General features: G+C 34.9%; 1 protein-coding gene across 3 annotated transcripts in view; it reads right to left on the bottom strand.

The window, feature by feature from the left end:
* The window catches only part of LOC136036979 (probable deoxyhypusine synthase), a 41,850-nt gene extending 31,352 nt beyond the window's left edge, over positions 1–10,498 (bottom strand). For 2 of the 3 annotated variants that reach the window (XM_065719382.1, XM_065719384.1), the window contains exons 1-3: positions 10,377–10,498; positions 3,830–3,877; positions 416–550 (exon numbers count right to left, since the gene is read on the bottom strand). In XM_065719382.1, the coding sequence (XP_065575454.1) occupies positions 416–509 (94 nt within the window). In that variant the 5' untranslated portion in view covers positions 510–550; positions 3,830–3,877; positions 10,377–10,498. The remainder of the gene's footprint in view (positions 1–415; positions 551–3,829; positions 3,878–10,376) is intronic. The other variant, XM_065719383.1, reaches the window with a different exon arrangement.
* Between the last annotated feature and the right edge of the window lie 1,848 nt (positions 10,499–12,346).

The following is a 12,346-nucleotide window of genomic DNA, read 5'->3' as shown; positions in this document are numbered from 1 at the left end:
ACTTGAAATTTAACATACTACTTGAAATTAATATACTTAAAATATAACTATACAACTTAACTATACTACTTGAAATTTTATTCCTTTGCTTTATAGATTTTAGAAATGCTAACCTTTAAACTAGAATTATTGATTCATATTAAATGGTCCTAATTTGCAATCAGTTTCTCTTCTCCAAAAATGGTGCTAGAAACTGAATATAAAAATTTGACAGAAAAGAAAAATGGTACAATACGAAAAATAAAACCTTTCATTGAGGACATAGACTTAAATGACTGCCCACTAATGAGGATCTTAAACATGAGTTGCTACTTGGATAAAGCAAGAACCAGGGATGAATAAAGCATCTTAGACCGAAATAGTTTACTAAGCTAGAAATATTTACAAAAGCAAAATTTAGCTTATTTTGACCTACCTTCTATAGGTGTTTTCAGAGCAGCAGAATTTTTGCTTTTTACAAAAACAGCATTCCTCGAATCTTCTATAGAATCTGAGCTTCTTGTGTCCATGTTTGTCAATAATATAGATTAAATATACCACTTGGTGAGACCTGCAATGGTTTACAAGGAATGTAATCTAGTAAATTCAGAAAAATTTGTCTCAATGTGTTCCCTGTGATTGAGCAAGGATTAAATTTAGAAAAGTACTAGTGGATAAATTAACTGTTAGTGTTATTTTTATTGCCAAAATGTTACGTCTCGATCAAAACGCAACGTACTCTAAGAGGTTCATAAATGTACGTGATTAATTTTCTTTTTAATTTAATTTCCGATGAAAATTAAAAAATAACGTAAATGTTTGGAAAAGGATGGAGAAACCAACGAAACCTGGGCTCCCCAGTTAAACATTTCGCTTCTCCATCCCTTTATGAAGTGTAATTTTCAACCTCTTGTGGGGTACATACACCTTAGCCCCCTCTAGATTCACTCCTGACCATGTCAATTATTCATTATTGATCATATTTGAAATCACTTTATAATTTTTTTTTTCGAAATTCCCATACATTTGTCTTTCCAATAGACTATTACTATTAAAGATCCCCAAATCAGCTTCAAAAGACAACTTGTATTTATGCTCTACCCAAATATCATGGTTACTTTTCTGACAACGCGCTGTAGACCCACCCACCTATCTGAAAGTTCCAGATTTAGCCCTAGAACATACAAAAGCTAAAAAAAAAACACTCGGACTGCAAAACTCTTTGCAGTATATTTCCAGTAATCTGACACCACGCCCTTGACCCACCCAATCACCTACCACCCTGGCAGTACCACATTTACCTCTAGGATATATAAAAACTAAAAGAAAACACTAGAACTATGAAACTCCTACTTTTAGTTGAAGCATTCTGTTAATCTGACAACAAGCCACATACCCAACTCCCCCCCCCCCAGAAGGTTTTAGATTTAGTCCTAGCATATATAAAAATTAAAAAAAAAACTGAAACTACAAAACTTATTTTTAATTGCTCTATCTTTCTATGAATCATGTTTTTATCCAATAAATGTATTGGAATATCTTGACAGAAAGCTTTTCACTGGGTAAGAATGCAAGAAAACCGGTCAACACAGAAAACATCGCATACATTTTCGTATAAATGGAAGATTTTTTAAATGCAAATTTCATGAAGAATAATAATACTTTAGGACGGCAAAGTCCTTCAGAATTTTAAATCTACATCAGCATGATACCTTAAATAGACAGTACACTGGCTTCCAAAAATATTATACAAGCTGCAGAAGTATTTTCTAGTAACATTTTGGCTATTGAAAACAAATTCCATGTAATCACAAGAACTTGGTTTTCAACCCCCACAAAAGACATTCCAGAAGAAAATTCTGTTGAACGTTCAGTCATCCCAACGTTCGGAAGTCAACCCGGTAGAACTGTAACAAGTTTATTCAAACTTGGTGATTAAGAAAATGCTTAGAAAATCTACTAGAACCTACCAGAGAAATTAGATCAAAACTTTAATTCTAAAGCCGCAAATCCTCTCCCTCCCCCCCTCAAGAAAAGTATCGAAGCCCCTTGAACTTGCGAACTTTTCATTTTAAGTTTTTCATCTTAAATTTTGCTTTATCAAGTTTCCCGGAATAGTCCAATGATAAAGACTTATTTCTCATTGCATCATTTAGCATTCTATGAGATTCCTTTGAAGAGATAACTCTAGAAAATCCTCATCTAGAATCAAATATTTTTCCGAAGTCACTAGATTCCGTATGATTTTTTGTTTCTAAAATACTGTCATTTTTAATCATGACACCCTCGCTATTGATTATAGACTAGCAATAGATCTCGCTAGCAACAAACTTGCTCGTTTTATAGAGATTGATTCACATCATAGGTAGGACCACTCTATAATTGCCATAAATATCATTGTAACTTGTAAAGGAGCTAATTCGATTCAGAATTACAAGATCTAGTGCCTTTTGAGAGTAAAAAGAGAATGGAGGGCAAGTAGAATTTCTCTCAAGCCCATTCATTTTCCAAACGCATCCACTCAAAACTTTGAGACAACCATTTTGTTCAGCATAGGAAAACGGTCATGCAACTGTATCTTTAGAGATATTGGACATGTCAACCTCCAACAATTATGCAATTGGTCCATTATGCTTAAAAACTAGATGTTGCTTTAAACTAAATCAAGAGACATTGCGTTTACAGTTGCCAATAAGACACCTCAGCAATATCACCCCAGTCCTGCAATCGTCTTCATATAGAGAAAAATTATAATGATATGTATTTAATGATTTAATATGTTATCACAATTGAACAAAGAGAGATATAGAGTTAACACTGAATTCTTTGTGAACAGAACTAGGAGGGATAAACTGCTCTTTCTCAACATTCACCGCATAAAAGACCAACCCAATATGCTGTAAGTATGCACAGAGAACTGAACTCATATATTGAATCTGTGACTGAAGCGTCAGTAGTGGGGGGGGGGTCTCTACGTCCTGTGATGCACATAGGCATTACTCTTTTTTCTATACTGGTTTGAGATCGCGAAGAAGGTTGACGGCCGGGTAGTTGTTACGTCATAGTTTTAGTATGTGCTTTTGTTTACTTTTGTAAATTTAAATTTAAATGACGTAAGGTTTATTCAACTTTAATTGTCTAAAAGCTTATGAGCCAGGTAGAAAAACCAGGTAGCAAAACCCCCATGAACTTCTTGAAGACGTTTTTTTAACGTTTGCTTATGTACATTCAAACCACCTTGTCAATGACATAGTTTTCAGGATAAACGACACTCGCCGTACTTCCGAAAACCTGTGTTATCCAGTGACAACAGCTTTTGAAGGTCAACGACACTCGTTTTGGTCCCAAAAACCTTTAGAACCAGAGCAAAAACGTTTCCCATTACTTGGCTTTCGCAAGACTTGTTTTGATTCCAAAAAGTCTCATGGATACAAGCACCAGATATTTTCCGTTAACTGGTCAAGACAAGATATTGTTGAGCCATTAGCTGGGTAGTGAGCTGGGTAATTCTTTGTTTCTTCAGGATGCAAATGTGCATGCAAGCGAGGTATGCATATGATTCTTGCATACCTCAATCAATCAATCAATCAATCAATTTATTAATACTAAAAGAAAAACTATTACAAAAGTAAAGCGGTTACTAGGCCCAAGAAGCATTGCTTGTAATGGACCACAGAGAACAAGAATAAAACACTTTTATAAAATATATATAAAAAAAAAAACAACACTGGAACAAGACAAGGACATTTAACAGATAGAATATTTAACAGATTGAACATATAGCTGAAAATGATTTTAAAAGAAGAGAAGAGACGTAAAGAAAAATTACGTAAAGAAGAAAAGTACCTACCTAAGCCTGTCCGTGAGAAAAACTGCAACAGGGGCGGTGGGAGAGTACCTAGAAAATCAGAATGCGCTAAATAAAGAGTACTTTTACCTATAATATGATCCAGCAGAGCTATTCCAGTATCATTATAAAGATCAGAGGAAGGGTAAAGACGAGGGAGAAGAAAAGTAGCTTTCACTGCCCTATTTTGGGCTCTTTGAAGTGAGCAGAGAAGAGATTTATTAGTATTACCCCAGACAGAGCCGCAATAAGAAAGGTAAGGATAAATAAAAGCAAAATAAAGAGAAACCATAATATCAGGAGGAAGAAACGAGTTAATCTGGTGCAACATTGAAGACTGGCAAAGGATTAAGGAATGGGTATGAGTTATATGCGGGTTAAAAGAAAGAAAACAGTCAAGATACACACCAAGAAATTTCACCATAGTAGCCTATGGTATGATATTGTTCCCAAAAGTCAGGGTGATTGGCTCCTGTACGTCTCTCATATGGTAAGTGGTCCTAAAGTTGACAATGGCACTCTTTTGGCTGTTAAGAGCCATACCATTTGACCAGTCCTTTACTTTATCAAGAAGACTATGAGCTATAGAAGTGGCAGATGGCAGGTCCACTGCAGCAATGAAAAAGTTACTGTCAACAGCGAAAAGAACAGGGTGAACATGGGGATTAAGACCATCAACAAGATCATTAATGTAAAATAGAAACACAAGTGGTCCAAGCACAGAGCCTTGTGGGACACCTTTCAATACAGGCAAAGTAGAGGAAGAGGTACGGTTAACCGAAACATACTGAGATCTCTCTGAGAGGTAGGACCTAAACCGTTCTAGTGAGACTCCATGTACTCCAAATAAGGATAGTTTAGATAGAAGAACATTGTGGTCAACCATATCAAAGGCCTTCGGAAAGTCAAGAAATAGACCCAAAACACACAAGCCCTTGTCCATATTAACATGCACAAACTCTGTTGCATCAGAAAGTGCATGCAAGGTAGGGAATGGGGGACAAAAACCATACTGATGGTTAGTGATGAGAGAATTTGCAGCAGTCAAATTAGTACTAAATACAAATAAAGAGAGTCCTCAAAGTGAGTATTCAATTTTTAAGTACATTAAGGATAAAGGCAACCCCTATCCATAGCAGTGTCCCCTCCCCCCAAAAAATAAACAAATAGACATAGATTATACTTCTGAAGTTGGTAGGACTTTGTACAGGAAACTAAAAACTAAAACCCCTTCCCCTCAGATTTCAAGGATCTATCGTGATTTCAAAAGTTAATTGTATACAGTTCCGCAAACTAACTGGATAAAGGATGTTTTGCACTTTCAATTGTGAACTTAGTTTGAGGGATTTCAAAGTCAAATAGTTAGCATAAATATTTAATGAAAAGAGTGTCTTTTATATGCATTAGAAGGCTAGGGAATATTTTGTAATAGAAAATACAAACAGATAAACTTGTTTCTTTGTTAATGTAATCAAGATTTTTAATAGCGTTAAAAGTCCCCCATAGAAAGTCAATTTACGTTTAGGTAGTATTGAAGAAGAAAATTTACATCTCAAGACTTTGAATGAGCTATGCTATTGAACTCTCCAGTGAATGAATCCTAAAATGAATGAATAATCTAGTAAATAAACAGGAAGTTAATTTTGTCTTGTATAAACATGTCAGTTTTAATTTCAATGCTTTAGTATTTCTATTGATGACGGTTGCTATATATGCAATCGAAACATCTAGAGTTTTGTACCTTTTTTCACTGTCTAAATAAATAGACTTATCCCCATTTGAACATTTATGTGTTCGTCACAGAAAGGGAGTTTGGTCTTAGAAACATCATAGTTCACTCAGTTTTGAGAAGTAAGTTTTCTTCTTTAAAGTTGCCTTAATGTATTTTTACATCTGAAGGATCTACACTATACTACAAAGACTTCATGAAGAACAAAATAAAAGATTGAGAAAAGCCAAGTCCCCCTGCAGTAGTTATCCACATTCTTCTAAAAATGATAAAGAAGATTTGTATAAAAGATGTAGAGCATAAAAAGGTTCACTATCTTTCTGGAAGAGCCCCAATTTATCAATTTATGGCAAATGTCCTTACTGATGGCTCTTATAAGAATATTTTTTGCTTTATATAGGGAATAAATCTTGGTTTTCCCTATTAAGATTTCGATTTTGAAGATACAAGAGAAAAAGAAGGTAAAAAATTGAAACAGGCTTTTGTAACAGTCAGAGATGTTAAAACTTTGAGATTAACAGTGCAATATCCTGAAACAAAAGGGTCGTTTAGAAACGATACAATAAAAGTCTCCATGAAAAGTTCACAAAAGTAGCCTTTAATAGGACTTTTCACGGTGAATTCACAAGTTTTTGCAATAACCTTATAGAGAATACAAAGTAAAACACGTTTTATGATTCAAATATGTGCCATGCAATCAGGGATACCTAATTACAGTTTAGAGAGAGCTGTCTCAATAAAAAGTTCAAAAAGTAGCTTTTATTAGGCCTTTTCACTCTGAATTCCAATTTTTACATTAAATTTATAGAAGATACTTGAAAGTCATGGGCTACCATCGGGTATCATAATGGGTTGGGACTGTCCTAAACTGTAATGATCAACGGGGTAAGATGGACCATGGGGACAGGAGTCATATGGGCCATCGAGTGCCATGTGCCAGGAACAGTCAACTTTGGTTCTGAATTTTTCCAAAGAAAAGAAAAAAGTTCCCTTTCTGTTCAAAATTTTCCCAAAAGATATTAAAGTTCAACTTCAGTTCTGAACTTTCCCAAAGAAGAGAAAAAAAGTTACACATCTGTTCTGAATTTTCCCAACAAATAAAAATGTTTCTTAATTTAGACTGATAAATTCATATCAAAACCACCCCTTGCAGTCAGAATGATGCCAAGAAATTCCTGCAAAAAATTTGCTTAGAATATATTTCAAAGAACACAATGATAACAATGACTTGTTAGTTCAGTTGACTAAAGCATCTTCAATTGGAAATCTTGTCTCACATTTGATCCCTACACCAAATAAAATCTTCTGTTGTCGCTGGATTATAAAGGTTCAGGGAATCAAAACAAGTCTTATGTAAGCGGCTTTGGGAATGTCTTGAGGAAATATCTCAAAGAAAAAAATTATTGTAAAATGTCATGAAAAAGATCTCGAAAAATGTCTTGGAAGAAAAAAAATCTAAAAATATCTTGAAGAAAAAACAATAACACTGTCATAAAGAATGCCTTTGAGGGTTTTTAGATGCTTAACTTTCCATACGTTAACAACATCTCTTAAACTATTACATAACAAGCACCTGCATCTTTGTGTTAGAATGTCAATTTTCTTTTTTAATTAACTAACTGAGAACAGTAATGGGTCTGGCAGCATCATTTTGGACTCGTTTTCCAGAAAGCTCTGTAAAAAATGTAGGCTGTTGGTTTGTGGTAGGACACCATACACAACTACATTCAGCCAAGTTTTTGTCTATCATTCTCTTGCTGCTACAGCTTTTGAACTTCAGTTTGTAGCTTATCAACAACAGCTTGATTTAGTACCACCTCAACACTAAATATTGACACTTTAGATGAAAATATATTTTCTAGGCTCTGCACATTAGCTTTAATATTTTCAAGCAAGGTAAGCATGTCATTCCAAAATGCAGGACACAAATCTTTCATTTCCTTACAATACTCATTCAGATAATACCTCAATAGTTAGGGAAAAGTTTGCTTGGCCAAACCTCTAGATTTACACAAGGGGCATACCCAGATACTAAGAAGTTGGTCATTCATTTTTACAAAGATGCCATATTCCTTGGGAGACATTGAGAGGCACTGTGCCCATAACCATTGGTTGCACTTGTCACACTATACAGAATAAGAACTGTTGTCAAGCAAACACCCAGCAACAGTTTATTTATCTATGTCTTCTTTAGGAGTAGTACATTTTTTATGTTTCTTAGTTTGTGGAGAGGGAGTCACACTGACACTACTGCACTGATTTAAAATCCAAAACTACCAGCAGGTGTGCTTATTCTATAATCAACCATCAAGTACACTAAGAATACCTTGATTGCTAAGGTTAGGGTCAGTGTTGAGTCAAGTACTCCAAAAAAGTATTTACTTATATGTACCAAGCACACAACCAAAAATATAATTAAGTATCAGGACTAACTGTACAAATACATTATACAATTAAATTATACATTAAATACAATTAAAGTATACATTAATACATATACATTATACATTAAATATAATTGTACAAATAATAAGTACAGAAGTACATGGCTTGAAGGCTTTTTTTTCTATGGTAAAGAATAAGGTTAGGTCACCATGAGAGAAACAGATATTAGTTGTTCCATTATTTCTAGTGGAGAAGTGAAAAGGAACTCTATTCTAGTACCACCAAGGCTGTATCCAGGAGGGGCAGGGGATTACCAGGTTTTCTCCCCCCCTCCCCACACACACACAAAAAAAAAAATGCTTCTCTGACTTACAAATTTGTCTAGAAAATGCCCTAATCTTAGTCAAGGCTGTTAGAAAAAATTCACAGGAGTTTTTTTTTGTGTCCCCAAAAATTTTTTTTGGGTAAAACCCCTCCCAAACAAGAATCCTGGATACAGCCCTGAATACCACCCACAACAACTCAACTTCAATCATATTAGAACTTTTACAGCAAACAATAACACAAAAAAATGGCCTTCTCATTCATTATAATAGTACGAACTGTCTAAAAATTATACCAGTATAGACTTTCATAGCAGCTTCAATGGGTGAACATGATGGGTAACACAACAACCATGGAATATCTAATTGTTATGTCAAATAGACTTTTCTACCTTTTTCAGAATATCTTCTCTCATGATGCCCAGCTGAACTCTGTATTAAGCATTATTTACATTGGTGTGATAAGAGGAATAAAGAAAATGAGGCTTGGTTCTATTTTCTCACATGCATCACCAATAAATCAATGCATCAAGAAAGACATGGAAGTCAAAATGAACAAAATATTAGCTTTATATGGCTGTTTTATTATATTTGAATGTAATGAGGTTACAATGCTTATCACACCAATTTGAACAATGCATTACATTTACTTAAAAAACAAAAGTTCAGTCTTTATTGACAAATTCTGACCCCAGATTCCAGAATCTGGACCTTCACTGGTCTTCATTGGTGCCATAGCACTATGATCAATAGAAAAGTTTCACAAAAAAAGTTTTCCAAAAAAAAGATGTCTGAAAAAATTCTTTATTTTGAAGAGGAATCATGACATCTTTGTTTACTTTTAGTAGCAAAAGCTTCTCAAACATGGCATCTTCTAAGCAGTTTCTTTTTCTAGTCAATACATCTCCTGCAGCAGAAAATAGGTTTTCAGCAGTTGTAGATGATGGGAGAGGGGTATTAAATTTCTAAAAATGGTTTTCAAACTTTTGGATAGTCTTTCAGAGAATTTAGGGTCCTCCTCTTTTCTTGAAGAAATTTGAAAAACCCAGCTTTGAGAAAAGTGTCTATATTTACTTCTTGATATCACTGACAGTATCATCATCTTCCATAAAAGAAAATGGATCATAAATCTCATTTGTACCAGATTTCTCTGCATGTTCAGCCAGCTCATCACTGGAGACATGCATAGTCACTTTTTTCATTTCTAAGTTCACTGTGTCTATTATTCATTCTTTTTTCTGCCCTCACAATGCTTGAGTCAACCATCATAATTTGAAACTTGGATGAGAGCACTGGTGAGCATATCAGAGCAAAGTAAAAAAATTAGACTACCATAGTTTGCAAAACTCAGTTATTCACAATTATAGGCTCTCTAGTAAACATGGCCAGGAACAAAAGAGAAACAAAAAATTAATCTAAATATAAGAACAACAAACTTTAGTCAACCATCAAAAATTTGGTCTAAATTATTAGGTAGACTAATGTTACTATTGTTATACTTGGCCTAATGAACAATGACAGCCATTGTTGACATGATATGGCTGTTGAATATGTCTGATGAGAAAAGAGTGACATTGGTTTGCTAATATCTTTCAGCCCAGCTGATGCCAATTGCCATGTGGGAAATTACCATAACACATAATGAATTTCATATGGAATTTAGGACCTTTGATGAAAATAGCAGTGCTAAAACTGTTGTCCTAACCCAAGGCTGCATCAAATGGAAGACACGAGACAATGTATTCCGTGTTTAGCGAAAATCTCTCAAAGACTCCATGTTCCATGTTGGCAAGGTTCCATGTTAACCCTCTTCTGATTTCTAAGTCTTAGAAATGTTCCAACTTGACAAGCTTATTGAAATTTTGATAAGTGCATTTTGCCTTAATTTGTGGTTATCAGCTTCTTTTTTTCTGGTTTTAGCTCTGAAAATAGGCCTAGAATTTATTTAAAATGTGGGTAGGCTATATCTACCCTCTAGATATAGACAGAGTGGAGGTAAGTAACATAGCCTAGTTAATAATGTTTTCCTGGGACATATATTAGTCTGCAGACTCATCCTTGAAAGTTTCACTTTCCTAATAGGGAAAATTAGCTAAACCTAGAATTTACCAACCTGACAATAGCAGGTTTCTATGCATTTAAAGTTCTGTTGTCATTATTGCCAACGCTTTGGAAGAAAAAGTATTACAATACGCTATAAAACTGTACCACGGATCAAATTGTACCATATCTAATTTTTGCGTGTTGGGCTAAGGACGAAATTTTTTTGCACTACGCATAACATGAGGACAATCGGAAAATTACATTACAATAAAGAGAACAAACTATCAGATATCTTGTTTCAAAGATATTTCGGAGACCTCCTTTCCCCTGCAGAGACAGTTTTGGTATCACTCCTCCAAATAGCTCCTCACCTATTTTGTACTTACCGTACAGATCGCTGTGCTGCTTCACGCTATATTAAGACCGCAAGAGGCCAACAGCAGGCACGTAAGTAAATGTCTAAAGGAAAACATAAAACGCTAGAGGAGAAAACAAATAAAAACTAAAAAACCCTCCATTCGCTGCGTCCTGACGCCCAATTAGATCTTCTTGAACCATATTGTACCACATTTTTAAAAATGTACCAGAAAATTTTTGATTGTACTACAATTTACCTTTAGAGATGAAATGCACCAAAATGGTACGATTGTACTGCTGTTGGTAGCCCTGTTTAGTGTAAGTTATACTTGATTGTCAACTTATCGATACATAAACATGTGCTTTTAGCATCCAAAAATGTGTCAGTTCTATAAAAATTGTGTCCATATTTTGTCTATAATATCGCTACACTGGATTGAAACTATCCTACCTCGAATGGGCGTTGAATCAAACTATCCTACCTCCAAAACCGCTACTTTTCAGGAGAGCTATTTGAATTTTTTTAGATTATTTCTCCAGTTCTTCAAAAAGAGGCTATAGGAGAACAACTGAACTATAGAGTTTCTTTCGTATTGGCTATGTATTAGTGAAGATAATTTTGACCTGCTTAGGTCAGAACGTCGAAAAACTGGACTTATGATGGTAGTCATATTATCTAAATCGGAACGAAACAATCCTAGGTCCCATTTTTGGACAAAGGATAGCTACGCACCTTATAATCCCTGCTGAAGGAACGCACGGTCCATCCATGTCCGTATTATATTAAATATTTCACTATATATACTTTTTATTCATATTCGAAGTATGAAAAAATGAAAAATTACCATTCGAAGTATCAAAAGTGAAAAACAAAACAAAGTTAATCAGAATCGTCCGACTCCGCAGAATCCTTTTTTGAACAATGGAACAGAAGGTGAAAAACTGATGGTAAGCTTCAGGAATCAAATTTTTTTTATGAAAATCTTGAACATCGTGGAAAACTCTTTCGCGATTTAGAACTGGACCAGAATATAGTTTTTGCGATTTGCATGACCCAGCTGACTTCTTCGCTTTAGCTTTCCCCCTTTTCGACCTCTTGATTGTTTCAATCATCTGGATGTGTTAAGCTGCCCAGCTGGTCCGGACACTAATCATGTCAGGCAATGTGTAATCAACTTTCAACACTCGGATATCTGTGAAGTTCACTTCAACCCCAATGATATCGACGTTAAAATTATCACTGGTCTCTCTACATAGCTTATCAAGATCACAGAAAACAGACATTCCCATTTCCTTTACTTTGTAAGGACTCTCAAAACATGCGCTTCTTGCAATCTGAAACCACTGGGAAGGTACTTATAATATTTGGTTCTTAGCAAATTTCTCGATGACAGCATGAACCGAATCGTTTTGATTTTGCATGTGCCCAGTTTAAAGATACATGTGAGAAATCACTATCTTAAATTTACTGGCAGAGCGTAAATAAAGGGAAATCATGTTCTTGTTCTTGTTCTATCCTCCGCAATTGTCACTTATGAAAACGAATTCTTTTGCTCTTTTCTCTACTATGCTCACAATAAAGCTGTAAACACAACTCCCGATTTCTGACGAGCTTCTTTTAGCACTGCCAGCATGCCACATGAAGCAGTTTCCTTCACGAGAATTGCAGTTATAGATACTAAG

Source organism: Artemia franciscana, chromosome 16 (assembly GCF_032884065.1).
Source record: "Artemia franciscana chromosome 16, ASM3288406v1, whole genome shotgun sequence".
In the NCBI taxonomy this organism is placed as follows: domain Eukaryota; kingdom Metazoa; phylum Arthropoda; class Branchiopoda; order Anostraca; family Artemiidae; genus Artemia; species Artemia franciscana.
This window is presented reverse-complemented; position numbering and strand designations above follow the sequence as displayed.